Source organism: Nylanderia fulva, unplaced genomic scaffold (genome assembly GCF_048542155.1).
Source record: "Nylanderia fulva isolate GAGA-0341 unplaced genomic scaffold, ASM4854215v1 Scaffold2, whole genome shotgun sequence".
In the NCBI taxonomy this organism is placed as follows: Eukaryota; Metazoa; Arthropoda; class Insecta; order Hymenoptera; family Formicidae; genus Nylanderia; species Nylanderia fulva.
The window spans coordinates 6,312,609-6,328,646 of NW_028190263.1; the positions used below are offsets into that span (position 1 = coordinate 6,312,609).

Sequence of the window (16,038 nt, forward strand, 5' to 3'; positions counted from 1 at the left end):
TTACTAAAATATTAACTTTTATTATAAATAAACCTTAAGTACCACAATATTTCTCTCGTGGAATTTGAACTATTAAAATCTATACCTATAATAAAGTTATATGTACATTTATTATCAAAGGCACTTTTAAAGATCAAGTCGTCTCACTATGTATGTAGGTAACAATGTCTTCATTTTATCAATTATGAACATTTGCATTTTCCACAGAACTGTTGGCTGTTTTATAAAATGCCAATATCCATTTCTTCTACGTATCGCCCAGTTTTGGGCACTTGTTAAAGATTTTTTATATGCTAGTATAGGTTTATCTTCTAGTTTTATCCAAGGTTCACGTATTGTACCTAGACCTAATTTGATCAGCTCTTCGCCAATCTTTAACGAATCCTGTTTATAGAAATAAAACAGTATAAATATCATTCAATATATATACGTATTTGTCATGTTAAAAATAATAATTCTTGATTCTCTCACTTGATCTTTCTGTGACATTGTAACTATACATTCCAGATATTCCTTTTCTCTGACCACAGGTATAAATGTTACAAATTTTCCATTGACTACACATTGCAACCAACTTATACCTAGAAGATCAATTTATATTGTTTCTCAATAGTAGTTATAGAACCATAATTAGGTTTGATACATACCATTACCTGTGATGTCAACACCACTGATCTTTACAGGTAAATAACTCTTATTGTTAAAGTGAAGAGAAGGCAATAGGGGTTGGTGATTGATCATTAGTAAAGCACCATGACTCGGTTCCACACGCATTACAGTGCCTTGGAGTGGAACTCTTGATTGCAAGAAGTAAGACGGAACGTCGGACGGTTTCTTGAATTTGGCAAACTGAAAAAAGGGAGCAAATATGAGATTTGTGAAACAAAACTTTGGTAGCGACAGATGCAAGGGAGAGAGACAATTCATACTTACAGGTCTAATCTTGTACAGAGCAACGAATAAACCGGCGCTAGCGATTCCATAAGTAATCAGCTGGAAAGAGAAAAGAGCAAGTAAGAAATTGCCAATGAATTTACATATGACAACATGAAGATAGGTTAGAAAAGTGTCATATACCTTGCCTGGTCCCATTTCGTCCTCCATCAGGCCTTGGAAACGCTCGAAAATTGTAGGCATTTTTTCGCACGTCATAATTGACTCGATTTTAGTAAAAAATGTCGTTCGTGATGCGATCGATCAAAAATATTTCTTACACACCGATCACGGTCGTTCGGGTCACGCGTTTACTGACGCGTCTTACTGATTACTCATATTCTTTTGGCGCTTTTAAAAATTAAACATTATTTTATGATTATTAAACATCGAAATAATAAATAATAATTATATGGTGTTAACAATTTTCATATATGTATATAAATAGATATATTTAATATCTTATCATATATGAGTCTATCAACTTTAACAAATTAAAGCTTTGCATATTGGAGCTGTCAAGAAATAATTTATTCAGATCACAAAAAAAGAAGTAAAAACTTCAAAACATTAACTTAAAAATGAATAGAAAAATAATTATGTAATCACTTTGCCGAAGGAATGTAAAGTTTCTAAAATAAGCGGAAGATTTATTTTCTTATTTTTTTTATAGTTGACTTAAACGCTCCTTAATTTATTCTCAAAATTATTTCATATCCTATTTATGTCAATGACAAAATATTGAGAAACCTATAATTTGACACGCGGGCGCTAATTTTATCTTTCAAGAATCTAAGAACTTACCACATACTATTACAGACTTAATTTAAATAATTTGTTATTATAATTAGCACGTTTAAATATCTATCTCACGTTCGTTTTATAGCAAAAAATTGAATACCAAGAACTCACTGAGAAAATATAATACTTCGGTCGGTCGGACGTCTCGAGTTATCATTACGTCGTATATTACGTATTATATTATGCCGAAAATTCGAGCGTAAAAAAAGATATGACTCGATCAGGACTCCAATTCCGCGCCGCCGTCCGGAGCGTGCGCCGGAGAAGCGTGCGACATCAGATCGCGTTCGACTTCCATTCGGCTCGAAAACATATCGCGACGCAGGCACGCGCGATTTTTTTTCAGAACCAGACGGAGGAGGAGCTCCCGCGGATGCTTGACACTCGCGCGTTGTCGCGGCTTCGTACCAACCAACGTAGAAGAGCGCGAATATGTTCCGGGATGGCCAGTATCTGGAAGTGATCAAGGTACCGCGTGCAACAGCTGTCAACAGCTGGCTGTCAGACGTGCGCGCGCGCGCACTCGACCGCTCTCGCTCGTATAAATTCAATGAGAATACGTGTAACATCTGTGAAGATCGAGTGACAAAACAAAATAGCAGCGGTATTCTCTCTACAAAAATATATATATATATATATATATATATATATATATATATATATATATATATATTGTATAATTTTATATATAAAATATTTAAATAATTTTAGATAAAATTATTTTATACAATTTTATATATATTTTATATAATTTTACATATAAAAATGATGTCGTAATCTACTCTATATATACAATATTATATATTATAAAATAATAAAATAATTAAAAATAATATATATTATATATAAAAATAATGAAGAATATCGCCTGCCGAAATAATGGGAGCTAGCGTACGTATATTTTTATATATTTTTCAAAATCGGTAAACGTAAAAAAAATACGATATTAAAATACTATGCTACTTATACTGTATTGTTATAATTATTTTGCTAATATGATCGCCAACGCGAAATAGCTCTCATTAATTTTTTTCGAAACGATATAGCAATTTATATCGAGTATGTATGTATTCTTCTACAACAATGTGTTTTTGCAGGCTTCGGATGATTGTCTGGCGACCGTCGTGGTGACCATTCAAGAAAAAACGGTGGAGATCAAGAAGCAAAAGGTCATCACTAACAAGTGGCTGCAGGTCGAAGATTGGGCAGCTCTCTACAAGATACTGGAGCGAGCGATCCTGCGGAACTGTCGAAGTCAAACTGATGAATCGCATTGTGAAAATCGGGGATGTGAATGGAAAAAGTCCACTCGCCAGTTGGAAGTCACGTAAGAAAGGCAACATCGATTCGACGACTTCGCACTAATTAGTTTTTTAGTTGATTGCTTCTTGTTAATTTTGTTAGTCCAAATATTCAATATCTGTGAACAAAATATTTTTAATTAATAAATTATTATAAATTATAAATTATTAACTTTCCAAGCAAAGCGAAAAATTTATTAAAAAATCGAGAAACATATATTTTATAATATAATTAAGAAGTTCTATTAAAGACAATACCATAAAAGAAAATAATACATATTTTGTATAACAGGTACACTTTTGAATATTCAGAGTGCACGAGCGACGTGTCATCTTTGCCCACGATCAAAGTACACGTGTCACCAGCTCGAAAGAAATCGCTGAAACGAGAAACGAAGGTCACAAAGAGAAACAAAGTGGTAACACTAGAAAATAATGACAATACAACGAAACGAACGAAAGAAGAAAAATCTCCCGATCAAATGACGGATCCGAAAGTCGATCAATCGAGGAAAACCCTGGAGAAGTCGCTGCAAACTTCCCCGAAGAAGATCGAGAGCTCGCGCGCTATCGCGACGGAGCAAGAGGACCCGAAGAGGATCAAAAAGAGTCGGAAATACGTGCTCTCGAACGACTTGGAGAACGCGCCGTTGGAGGAATACATCCCGGACGCACCGAAAGCGAAAAGATCATGTACGGATTTGAACTACGTGCCTAGCCAGAAGAGCGCATTGGAAAATATGCGTTTGACCTTGAACGAGTACACGCCGACTCTCTGCGATAGCAAACCCATGACGGAAACCGTGAGCTATGTGCCGAATTCCATCGAGAAGCTGGAGACGATTCATGAGACTTACGAACCGCGCGCAACCACGACGATTCCCGAAGGCATCCTCGAGGAATACGTTCCCAATTCCAAAGGAGCCAAGCCTTCCGTAGAGAAGTACGAGCCTGGTTTCAAGTCCTCGAGCAAATTGATGAAGTTCGACGATAGCTACGTGCCATCGAGCGTGCAACAGAGTAGCAACTCGAAAAGAATGAATCCGAGTAAATCGCGTCGAAAGGGAACATTGCTCAAGAAGATGGATCTCTTTTCGTGAGATATACGAATCTTTTTCGTAAAGCTACATACCGATATGCGAAATTCGGTAATAAAATAACAAGCAAGACGATCGAAGAAAATTTCGCAGGAGAGAAAACAAATTTTGTATCGAGTATGTATGTATGTATATATGAGACTGATGTTTGTAAAAAGAAAATTATAGTTTATATGATAAATGTTCAGATTATCTCTGATTTTTTTAAACTCATCTCTCATTTTATTTACTTCGAGATATACTATAAATAAAAAATTAATATCTTCAGCCTCATAGCAATGTGTAAAATCATTTTAAATACGATTTAAAAAAAGATAAGAGCGACAATTTCTTCAAGATTTAGGTTCCATATCTGGAAATATGCGAGCCTAAAAAAATTCAGTGAGGTAACCCATTAACTGAACATTTATCTCGTTATTTTTAATACAAATATGTAAAAAATACTTCTATATATTATTTTATACTAATAATAATCTATAATAAAATGCTTATTGTTGATATAATGTGACTGTATCAAACGATTGATCGTTATCTATGAGCAATTACGATATATATAATCAATATCTTGGAATCGAAGCAGATAGTCGTTTCATTTCCAAGCTGTACAATTATTTTATTTCATACTAACTCGTATCAGTCCTTGCGCAAGCATAAGTATATCACGGCGTAATCCATTCTCAGCGATCATCTTCGGCCTCGCTCGGAGGATCTTCGACTAAATTCTGTATGGGCTCGTATTTGTTCTCTACATTTTCCTTTTTAGATTCCTTCACTTCATCGTCTTCTTGACTAAGTTCTTCCTCTTCGTCATCGGTGTCGTCATCCGCACCTGGATGAGCGGGAATCTTATGCGTCGGGCTACCTGATGTTTGCATGGTTCCTGGCTTTTGCCACATTTTCTGCGACCCCTGAAAATGATATAAAAGATAATCAATACCGGAGAGATAAATATACGAATTTATTTATAATAAGTTCTGAGAAATTTACCTTCATTCCGCTGACTTTTTCCATATAGTAATCGTAAACGAACTTAGCCATGTGCGGCATATCCTCGATCTCCATCGGGACCGTCGAGGGCACGGCATCGTTCGGTCGATCGGTCGGATACAGTTCCTGTGGCAGTAGTTGCAGCTTCAACGGTCTCTGCATCAACTGATCGAACGCCGGCGTGAGCTCGAAACAGTTCTTGAAGAGAGACACGCGGGCAAAAACGTAGAGACCTAGACGAGCGCGCGACATCGCTACCACCAGACGTCTCGCGTCCCTGAGATGACCGACCGCGCGCGTCTTCACCAGAGACAACAGGATATAGTCGTTCTGCTGACCCTGATATTTATCGACGGTTGTCACCTTGTTCGGCCGTCCTATTAGAGGATTGTTCGCGCAGCGAATGTTTATCACGTCCCTTATCAGATGCTTTTGACCGTTGTACGTAGTTAGTATACTGATCTTATCGGCCGGATATCCCAACAAACGCATATACATAAACACCGCAACGCAGTACTCAGCTTCGGCGAGATTCTGATAGAAGTAGGCGCTGGGCTCGCTCTCGCCGACGCCATTGAAATCCTCGACGTTCACCAGTTGGAAGTCGTACAGGAAACCGGCGTTCGCTACGAGATACTCAGGACTATGTTCCACGTGCGCCAGATTGCCCAATTTCTTGTACCGCCAATTGTAGAGATTACAGATGCTAGGCCTAGCACGACCTTGACCGTCGAGATCGACCGTGGGAACACCCAGTCTCACGAATCTCGCAAACAATGATTGCTCCATGTTCGAATACTTCTGGAAGGCCATATTTTTAATGACAGGTGGCAATTGATGGTGATCTCCTATCATTATCCAACGTTTCAGTCGATTGTATCCGTCTTGAGGATTTTGCAACAACAGAGGTATAAAAGTCTCTATCTCTAAAATCTGCGCGGACTCTTCCATAAGGATATTATCATACTTGAAACCCATATCAACGAGTTCGCGTCGTTTGAGCGCCGCGTGCGTACACGTCATAGCAATTACTTTGGCTTCCTTCACGAGTAAGTACTTTGATCTATCGAGACCCGATCGTAGTAATTCGAAAGCGCGAAACTCCTCCAATTGTGCGAATATCCTTTCAATATACCTGCGCAGATAATGTCTCGTTAGAAACTGCCACAATTATTCATTTAAAATAGGAGTTTATCGCGAGTATTCTTACCTGAAGCAGCTGTACGCAATCTTGAGGTCTTCCTCGTAGGAATTCCGCTTAAAAAGCGGCTGCGGAGCGTTATCGAAAAATTTGTGGAATGGAAACTCTTCGTCGACTATGGAAGATAAAATGGACTTATCACTCGTGTGCTGTCTCTGCTTAACTCTGACCTCGAAGCGATCCCATCTCGTGGATACCTGATACATGAAGAAGTATCCTGCTGTTTCGCATGTGTATGCAACATCGCCCTTCACGTTTAGAGATTCCTGAAGAAAGAAACACATTGTAAGCACAACTGGATCCAATTGAGTCGAAGGTAAAGAAGAAATAAATCGATACCTGTAATCTCTGAACCTCCAGAAGCAGATCCAAACGCTTAGCGAGAACATAATTGACTCTGCCGTAGCGACTGAAGTCCTTCTCAGTTTCCAGAGCCTCCTCTCCGTGTCCGAGACGCAGTAGATGCCGTTCATCGATATCGAGAGCCATTATCTTCTCAAACAATTGATTGAGAGCTTGATTGGAATGTGTGACGATCAGCGTTCTCTGATTGGGAAAATTGTGGTATAGATTCGAGATGATTTGCACAGCGACGTCCGTTTTGCCGGTACCGGGTGGACCGACGACCAGCGTCAGACCTGGCTGCATTCCAGCTCGTATAGCCTCGACTTGCGTCGGTGTAAAGGGAATTTGATTTCTGCAATGTAACGACATGTATTTTTTCTTTGTTCGAAAAATAACACGTTCTATAAAATGCTTTATAAACGCTACGAGAAAAAAAGAAAGTAAATAAAGCAAATACTAACTTTTTTGGTTCGTTCGCTCTGTATGGACCTCTACTAGGCGGTACATGTGGTTTAACTCTGATAATTTTCTTGATCGCTTCATTTTTGCGCTTTGCTAAAATATCCTCGAAGGTCAATTGGAATGGCCGCACGAGATTTCCTTCATCCTTCGGGTCCGTTTTGATCTCATATTGAGGAAAACTAGCTCGTAGATGATCTATGTTGAGGAATGTATCGTTGAAGTCCATTGTCGCAATTTCATCCGGCATTCTGACAGAGAATTAGCATTTTTTTAACAATTAATTGAATTATGTGTTGAATTTAATATATCATCACGCAGAAAAATAGCATAATATTAATTTACTTTCAAATAAACAAATAATAAATGAACGATTAATTACTATTTTTAATTATATATACTAAAATATTGTTAACGATGTATAACTACGAAAGGCTACGTTGCATCTGCTAATAAAATATCAGACAGATTTGATTTGTTGTCAATTGATACTGTTTCTCAAGCAATCAAAAAGACATAAAGACTCAGTTTTATTGTAGTAACATATAGATATGCTTATAGTTAGATGATATAAATTACCTAGAATAGCAAGCTGCACCGGGATCACCGTATCCGAGTATTATATCGTGCAGCCAGTCGGGCACGACGCATTCAGTATTCATGAGCTCTCTTATAGTTTCTAAAACGGCTTTAAAGTTGTTCTCTTTAGGTTTACGCCTCATTATAATATTAAATCCCTCGTACACATCCTCGCCGCCGTGGCTTGCATTGTCCATGTCGATCCGATATTGATTGCAGTCTAGCCATACTCTATAGGTTCGCGAATCACCTGGTAGAATCGGCCTCGGCTCGGGGCCGTCTTCTATCACTCTGCCATTCGAGTCGAGCATACCCTCGACCTCGCATCCTCGCACTGTCGTTAGACCGACTTGCGGGACAAAAGGCAGCTTGTGACTATATTTCGTGCCTGCAATAGTATCCAATAGTATACATTGTCTGATTATTTTATTCATTTGTTATTTTTGTTATATTATTATGTTATATTTTTATATGATTTTTTATTTGTTATTGTTATATAAATTGTTGCATAATAAAAAATTTGCAGACAAATTAATTTCTCTAATCGATATTTTTTCTATATTTCTATATAAGATGAAATTTGCTCCAACATGAAATACGCGATGCCAAGAAACATCTTTCTTAAAGGATGACATACATTTCTCTTTAATGTTTATCTTACCAATAGGATTCGGTGGTTTGACCGTGATGAGGAAGCACACGTCGTGTTTGCGAAGATTCTCCCATTCGGATTTGATCTCCTTGCGAACGCTGAGATTTATCGTAACGTCGGCGCGCACCCTAGACGGTCTGTTCTCGCCGACATTGGGCTTGGCTACCTCGACTACGGCGAATTGCGTAATAGGTTGTGCCATTCGGGCCCATCCTCCAAAGTAAACGCCGCCATCCTCCGCCCGCCTAAAAGAAAAGCAAATTATTTTCTTACTCTTACTTTCGCGAAAAAAGGAAGGCAGTTATGTACGATTAACGTACCAAGGACTCAATCTGCTTACGGCATCCTCGATGTCTTGTCGTATTTCATCTGCAAAAATATAAAATAATTATGCAGCGCATTTACAATCATTAATTAAATAGATATAATTATTAATAAAATAGATAAGCAACAATGTTTTTTTTTTTCATCAGCTCTACCTACACGTGGATTCCAAGCGGAATAGATTAAAGTTTCGCAGCAGATAATCGTGCAACGTGAGAAACTGCAGATTCAGTTTCGGCAGAGCCAGACAGCCCTCGCCAGAAAAATACTCGGTAGGGACAATGCTCTCGTTCCAGATGATGTCTTCGGTCGGGTAGAGAGGCATCTCATTCAACTCCTCGAGCTGCGACGGCCTACGCTCGTGTCGCGATATCTGAAATTAAAATACGTTTTCTCAGAATCCAGCATCTCGACAGCCTCACGAATTTACATTACTCTCACCCCCTTTTTCTCAGACTACTCACCAGCAGCTCGCGCAAAAACTCTATGTCCAGACGGTACCAATTTTCTTCGTTTTCTCGCTCCTGCGGTGGCACTAAATTCAAGTAGCTCGCGATAGATCTGAGTTTCTCCTGACTGAAAATAAAAATCACTCATCATGTTCCATTGATCCGCGAGTGTTTGCCGATGACTTTAATAAAGAATGTTATATTTATAGAATACCTGAGTGAGCCGAAATGCTTGTAAAGAGCGTCCCTGACGTCGACGCTGGCTACGTTGGCCAACGCGAAGCTTCTTAGGTCTGGAAATTTCGCGAAGACCGCATTCTAAACAGAGTTTTAAATGACACCTGTTAGTTCCTTGATTTCGAGAATATATAATTATGTTTAATGTACGCATTCTAGCGTATAATTCATGACGCGACCCCGGCCGCAGAATTAATTATAGAACTTTAAATTCCTGTATCGCAATATTTTTCTCCGATCAACAACGACCGGTTTGTGGAAATTATATTTATGCGAAAAACAAAGACCAATAGATAACATGAAGATGATTTAAGATTGATATTAAAATTGATATATCCTAGTTTTAATTACTCTAATCATTATGATTGACTAAATGTACATTAATGAGATACTGGATACATTTATAAGGTCTATGTACTTGAAGAGACGTGATTTTAGCGTAGTGTAACTGCGTCATGTCGTGATCCGTCAATGGGTTTCCAGTTTCCTCGCTGATCTCGAAGCGGGCGTAGAATTTAAGCATTTCCAGGAGCTGAAATCAAAACCAGAAGTGTTTGTTAATTTTTAGAAGATAGAATCTAAAACGAAGTGTTACGTATGGTCTTTTGTTCATAGAAAAAACTGTTGATTGCGCATCGATAAAATCAGACTCAACAGTAGTTGCATTTATAATCGTTCCTCGACGTCACAACCGACGAGAGGACCAGGTATGTTAATCGTTTTTCTCGATGAAACTCTTCTTCCTCTTTCAACGATCTACTCTTCTAGAGAAGTTCGAGATTCGTTTATCAAGAGGCATCGATATTTATTTTCTACTCGTTTCATTCATTGATTTATACTTTTTGAATCGTTTTAAATACATAAATCTCTCTAAAAAAAAAAGAGACTACACATAAAATAGGAAACTTTTCATTTTTTGAGAATACTTATATATTTAAGTGAGGATACACTGTTCAATTGTCGCTTATTGTTCAAAACGCATATTTTGTTTTACAATTGTAATATAAAATATTTTCATTAATGATTATTCTTTCTCTCTCAATGAAGATTGGTAAATTTATCAGCGGAACAACAGTGTACTTAATAAACTACGAGCTTACGAGCCAATTATTATGGCTCCATAACTCATTCGCATGTTCCACATACCAAGCAATTTTTCAAACGCGATTAATTGACTGCATTTGAAAGCAACATATCGTAGTAAATATTAATAGTAATTAATCGTAGTTATCAGAACTTGTCGTCATCTATGGCCTTCATTCATATGTTACAAATATGGACTCTCTTAAAAATTACATTTGTATAGTAATATACAATACATCATCGACATTTTCATTTTTATGTCTAATACACTTCTGCGCATTCCTATTCACATTCATGATATTCACAACATAAACTTCTCTTTTCCTTTTAAAGTCCATCCTTTAAAAACGCAGGTGCTACTCCTTTTCCTCGGTAGCTTCGCATATCCATTTGACGCCTCGGCTTCTCAAAAAAGAAACGAAGAAATCTGATGACGATTCAGCGAATGGTCCTCTGACCATTGTTCCCGATGCAGCTGAATGGGGCGCTAGAGACAGGACGAGAGGAAGAAGAAAAAAATACACGGTGCTCGATCTCCGCACGGACTCCGGTTGAAATGCAAAAAAGTGGGAGAAGATATCTCCTCGGTCGCGCACTTCGTCGTTGCCGGCAGACTCCGGTGAGCAGTTGGTTGTCGCGTTCAGCTCTGTTCGTAGCTCCGTCATTCTGATTCGCTCTTATCGGTGCTTGATGGTATCGGCAATATAAACCACGTATACGATTTCTTCGTAAAGACTTGGCGCGCGAGGACTTTTCTCGTGATTTCGATAACGTTCCCTTCTGCACAAATAAAAGCCTAACTTTTCTGCTCGACCGTCTTGTCAGTTTTCGGAATTTTTTTTTTTAGTGAAACTTCAGACCGATAAGGTTCGCGTTACCTTATTCGAGTGTCAGTTTTCATCAGATTCATCAGAAAAGAAGAAGAGGAGAAGATACTAAAGAAGAAGGTGACAGGTCATTATCGTCCGAGCAATTTCCCACGGAAATTGCAGAAAACGGCAGCGTTTCTTCTTTCTGGCGAACGTCAGAACGAAGCCGAACCGGTCCGTTGACCCCGATCTAGCGGGACGCGTCGACAGGAGAGAGACCCTTGGAAAAATTCGTACTCAGCTGATCACCTCCACGACTAGACTTCAGCGAGGAACAGCTTCGCTTCGTGTGACGAGGAACGAAGAGATGCGGTAACGAGAAATGATGTCGTCCGACCTGAGATACAAGTCGTCGATCGGAGGTAAGTAAAACTTTCTTCCTCATCTGTGTGCTCCATTTATTCGTTGTTTCTGCAAAAATCCCTCTTTGCTTTCCGTTCTTGCCAAAATTGAAATTATCCGTCAATCAGCCAAAATCAGTCACTTCCAGCTATTTTGGCATTGTCCGATTCTGTCTCCCAAGACTCGAGAGCGTGGAAATCTTCCTGTGGCAGAAAAAAAGATGTGCACCTCGCGTCAATCAACAGAATTCCAATAGTATTATAATGATGTACCGTTGTAAAGTCCGCGTCTTGTCATCAATCTTGAAATATTATGGCTCCGTCACGTAAAAGTATCCATGTAAACAATGGCAATGTTGAGAGAAAAAAAATCAGTTCGTGCCGAGAAGGCTATAATTAATAATATTTATCGCCTCTCCTAATCACATATTATTTTATTTCATAAATGCGTCTCCGGTTTGTGTCGCGATTTTCTATTCACGACGCATGCATCAGAGAATTGCTTCATTAATGTAAAACGTTGCTCATTGGTATTCCTTCGCGATGTAAATTTTGTCCACACATAATTGTATGTTTGTGCATGTATATGTTGGGAATAGAACACTCGAACACTGATAATAAATTATACGACTTATCAATTATCAGAACGAGCGATTGGCCTAACGTTATACAACGGCTTCGATTCATGTATATATATAGGAAAATTCACGGTCGTCCGTAAAAATCAACTTTAATCGTTATTGACAATATTTCTTCGACAAGGAAGACGCTATACCGCGGAAAATTATTAGCAGATAATTAATTTGCAAATATTTTAATGAATAAATTATATACGCGTCATCAATCTTGAAATATTATGGCTCCTATATTTGCGCCGCTTCTCGGTATAAACAATATTTCGTTGTCCACTCGGGAAACGTCAATCAGTTAACAAGTTGCGTTGAAAAACAACGCAAATACTGTAAATTGATAGAAAAAATAAGAGTCGCAACCAAAGTCTACAAATAAATGCAAACGATAAGATCGATCTTATCTCATGTGACATTTCATAATAATTCTCATAAAAATTTAATTTAATACAAAGATACAGAGTACATTAAGCAAGAGCATCTTTGATTATCAACAAAGCACTTGTTCGTTTTCTGCTCAAATAATATGTCTTTATTCTGTTCGGATTATTCTCTCGCTCCGCGTTAATCATAAAACGTCAAACGCTTTTTATGCCTTTGAGTTTTTTTTGCCCCCATATAAAAATTTTATCGTATATGTATACGAGCGACCTTTGTCGTATCAAGTTTACGCGACGATTAAACTTGTAAATGAATAAAACAGGAATTTATTTTCATTTTTTTTACGACACTTCCACTTTTTCACACAATATAAATTCGACGCGAAAACAGCGCGTTTATTTCATTCATTATATGCATCGTACAAATTGGGCTTAATTAAAAAAAAAGGAAAAAAATACAGACGACATTTACATCTGCGTTAATTAAATCGTCGTCACAACGAGTATCTAAGGTGATAGGAATATGTGCGATTCACGTTAATCATTTAAAAAATGAGAAATTTTTATTTTAATATCTCGCGAGAAAGAATTCCCAGAAGTTATGCGAAACTATGACTATGCGAATTTATGACGAGTTCGATAATTATTATTGTGCTCGATAAAATACCGGTAAGATACAACCTATCAACTCTGCTAATGACTTACGATATGTGATCACATTCTCGAAGCGTGCGATCCTGACGATGTCAAAAAATTGACCCAGAAAACTCGAATAGAGTACTCTTTCAGTGGAAAGAGAGAGAGTAAGAACGCATGTAACGACATATTGCAAAAAAATAATGTTATCCGACAAGATTACAAGAGACCGATATCATTTTAAATAAAAGGTGAAAAAAATAACTGGGACGTTTACTTTAACTTAGCTGATATTGATAATAAACCTCGTTCTGGAGAGCATTTAAAAAAATAAATAGAAAACACACGACTCTTAAAAAAAATATATATATATATATATAGTATATATCGTATGGTTAATTAAAGTATAATCTTTTCTTATCTCAAAATTGCGAATATGACAAATTGAATTTTGTTGTAACAAAGGTTGCAATTTTCATAATACGCGAAAATGTGATATTGCAATTTTTAGAAGATCATTTACTGTACATTTCAACATTTGGATCTATTTGGATCATTTGGATCTTCTTGCATCTTTCATTGCCGGAAGTACATTTAAAAATTTGAGTTCGTACGGATAATTAAAATATAATCTACTTTTATCTCAAAATTGCAAATTTTAATGAATCAAATTTTAACAAGAGTTGTAATTTTTTATAATATACGATATTGCAATTTTTATAAAATAAAGTATTCCCTATACATTTCAGTATATGCATCGCGCTTCTTGCATCTTTCATTGCCGGAAGTATATATTTAAAAATTTGCGTACGGATAATTAAAATATAATCTTCTCTTATCTCAAAATTGCAAATTTTTATAAATCAAATTTTACTTTAAGAAGCGTTGTAATTTTTTTTATTATAACATACGCTATTGCAATTTTTATAAAATAAATTATTCGCTGCACATCTCAGCTTCTGCATTTGCTTCTCGCTTCTTGCATCTTTCACTGCCGGAAAGACATTCAGCAATTTGAATTAAATATAGAATCGCGTGCGAACGGTATCGCGAATGAACCGAGGAGCTATACGCATGCACGTGCACATTTGCACATGCATCTAGTGCAACATGCATTGGTCCAGCTCCGGTAATGAAGAGTTAGTGCACAGTTAATAGAGAGAGAGTCATATCCCTTCTTTCATAACGATTGTTTCATATCGCACATCTGCCATTAAGTGCTAAACTGGGTTACCATCCCTATTGCGTTTCTTATTGCGAATTGCGTTCTTTAGATCATCGCGCTCACTTCTCATCTCTTGCAGAGGAGGAGAATCGTGGCCGCATTACATAAATATTGGCGATATACGATCCGTTCTATATTATGTTTTTTTTTCGTTGCAAATCTCTATCTTTCGCATGTATCCTCGAACTCTATAATAGCGATAACGCCTAGTATCATCAAAGATAAAAGAAACGATTTCGTGACGCACGCGGAAACTCCGCGACAAACGCTTTTACTAGGAAATGTTAGAAACGTGACATGGAAAATTGTGAGATTATTCTATCGTACCATTCATTAAATATTATCATTAAATTATCTCTACATTTTCTCTCTTCTTATATTAATACCTAATCATTTATTACTTCACAACACTTCATATCATATAAATAAATTATCCAGAAAAAAAATATTTTAAGAAAGGAAATATATCTTTGCGAATTAAAAAAAATGTCACTATACAAGACTGTTAAAATAATCTTTCCGAGAAGAGTTACGTTTGCAGACGTGCGTGATCAATGAGGGAAAGAATTCCTTTCCTCAATCCCGCGTTTATAAACGATAATAAACAATTTTTTAGATGCCCCTATATTACAACTTGAAATTTAGTTATCATGTCTCAATTTTAGCTATTTTGCTATAGTTTAACGGAGAATTCTATAGCTAAAAAGTATGAGCTATCATAATTAAAATTTAAACATATGTGTAATATATAGAGACAGTTAAAATTTAGCTATAGTAGCTAATTTTTTCGTGATATACAACTTTACTACATGCGCAGTGAATAAAGAAAAAATTCCTTATCAATTCCGCGCTTATAAAAAATACACCATAGCTAAATTTTAGCTTTAGTTGCCCCTATATTACAATTTGAAATTTAATATTCATGCCTAAATTTTAGCTATGGTAACTAATATTTTTTAGCTATAGTGTAACGAAGAATTCTATAGTTAAAAAATATTAGCTATCATAACTAAAATTTAGGCATCATAACTCAGTTTGTAATATAAAAACAACTAAAATTTAGATATAAAGGCCAATTTTTTTGGCGTGGCTTTTAACGCTAAAGACTGCCTGTCGATTTAATTACGACACTTTTTTAGGCTCCCTCTGGTTGCTCTGGGTCTGGTTGCTCGCGAGCACGATCTCCCCGAGCCTGTCCTTCAACATATCCTGCTGCCCCGAGGGTGCGGTATGGCAACACTCGGCCAACTGCTCGGATGGCACGAAGATTCGCCTGCAATGCCCCAAGGGCTTCTTCCTCATCGATCCTGAGATAAACGAGAATGATAAGTTTACTGTCATTCACGAGGATGATACCGCCTGGCTGAACATGAACCAGGAGAAGATCTCGGCTGACAGGTAAGGTCATCCCCACAGCTTCCGTAATCACGCAGGACTACTTTCGTTTTTCGCGTGTTCAAAAGAGAAGATAGAAATCTGCAGTTGTATAGTAGTGATGTCTGTTATTATT

General features: G+C 37.2%; 4 protein-coding genes and 1 long non-coding RNA gene across 9 annotated transcripts in view; 2 read left to right on the forward strand and 3 right to left on the reverse strand.

Moving 5' to 3' along the window:
* Nucleotides 1–2,275, reverse strand: LOC114942834 (mitochondrial inner membrane subdomain organizer 1). 2 transcript variants are annotated; one of them, XM_029318283.2, is made up of 6 exons: nucleotides 1,846–2,275; nucleotides 1,078–1,284; nucleotides 934–993; nucleotides 648–849; nucleotides 472–581; nucleotides 1–384 (listed from the first exon to the last, which is right to left on the reverse strand). In XM_029318283.2, the coding sequence occupies exons 2-6, from the start codon at nucleotides 1,150–1,152 to the stop codon at nucleotides 127–129; spliced, it is 705 nt and encodes a 234-aa protein (XP_029174116.2). In that variant the 5' UTR covers nucleotides 1,153–1,284; nucleotides 1,846–2,275; the 3' UTR covers nucleotides 1–126. The 2 variants fall into 2 exon arrangements, with proteins under 2 accessions (XP_029174116.2, XP_085338184.1); XM_085482058.1 differs by having other exon boundaries at nucleotides 1,738–2,275.
* Nucleotides 1,969–4,635, forward strand: LOC114942832 (uncharacterized). 3 transcript variants are annotated; one of them, XM_029318281.2, is made up of 4 exons: nucleotides 2,209–2,338; nucleotides 2,595–2,625; nucleotides 2,832–3,061; nucleotides 3,328–4,635. In XM_029318281.2, the coding sequence occupies exons 2-4, from the start codon at nucleotides 2,614–2,616 to the stop codon at nucleotides 4,133–4,135; spliced, it is 1,050 nt and encodes a 349-aa protein (XP_029174114.1). In that variant the 5' UTR covers nucleotides 2,209–2,338; nucleotides 2,595–2,613; the 3' UTR covers nucleotides 4,136–4,635. The 3 variants fall into 3 exon arrangements, with proteins under 3 accessions (XP_029174113.1, XP_029174114.1, XP_085338183.1); XM_029318280.2 differs by lacking the exons at nucleotides 2,209–2,338; nucleotides 2,595–2,625 and adding an exon at nucleotides 1,969–2,202; XM_085482057.1 differs by lacking the exon at nucleotides 2,209–2,338 and having other exon boundaries at nucleotides 2,478–2,625.
* Nucleotides 2,452–16,038, reverse strand: part of LOC114942827 (RNA helicase aquarius) — a 27,291-nt gene continuing 13,704 nt past the window's right edge. For both annotated transcript variants that reach the window (XM_029318273.2, XM_085482055.1), the window contains 13 exons: nucleotides 9,784–9,897; nucleotides 9,343–9,446; nucleotides 9,144–9,255; nucleotides 8,839–9,052; nucleotides 8,676–8,724; nucleotides 8,365–8,600; nucleotides 7,704–8,091; nucleotides 7,127–7,375; nucleotides 6,660–7,017; nucleotides 6,330–6,586; nucleotides 5,120–6,254; nucleotides 4,761–5,040; nucleotides 2,452–3,154 (listed from right to left, as the gene is read on the reverse strand). In XM_029318273.2, coding sequence (XP_029174106.1) covers nucleotides 4,810–5,040; nucleotides 5,120–6,254; nucleotides 6,330–6,586; nucleotides 6,660–7,017; nucleotides 7,127–7,375; nucleotides 7,704–8,091; nucleotides 8,365–8,600; nucleotides 8,676–8,724; nucleotides 8,839–9,052; nucleotides 9,144–9,255; nucleotides 9,343–9,446; nucleotides 9,784–9,897 — 3,447 coding nt within the window. In that variant the 3' untranslated portion in view covers nucleotides 2,452–3,154; nucleotides 4,761–4,809. The remainder of the gene's footprint in view (nucleotides 3,155–4,760; nucleotides 5,041–5,119; nucleotides 6,255–6,329; nucleotides 6,587–6,659; nucleotides 7,018–7,126; nucleotides 7,376–7,703; nucleotides 8,092–8,364; nucleotides 8,601–8,675; nucleotides 8,725–8,838; nucleotides 9,053–9,143; nucleotides 9,256–9,342; nucleotides 9,447–9,783; nucleotides 9,898–16,038) is intronic.
* Nucleotides 11,042–16,038, forward strand: part of LOC114942831 (G protein-coupled receptor Mth2) — a 7,373-nt gene continuing 2,376 nt past the window's right edge. Inside the window, exons 1-2 of the mRNA XM_029318279.2 lie at nucleotides 11,042–11,679; nucleotides 15,668–15,926. Coding sequence (XP_029174112.2) covers nucleotides 11,640–11,679; nucleotides 15,668–15,926 — 299 coding nt within the window. The 5' untranslated portion in view covers nucleotides 11,042–11,639. The remainder of the gene's footprint in view (nucleotides 11,680–15,667; nucleotides 15,927–16,038) is intronic.
* On the reverse strand, nucleotides 11,236–12,491 carry LOC146723429 (uncharacterized). The gene is made up of 2 exons (XR_014924570.1): nucleotides 11,932–12,491; nucleotides 11,236–11,862 (listed from the first exon to the last, which is right to left on the reverse strand). It is a non-coding gene; the product is annotated as an uncharacterized LOC146723429 (long non-coding RNA).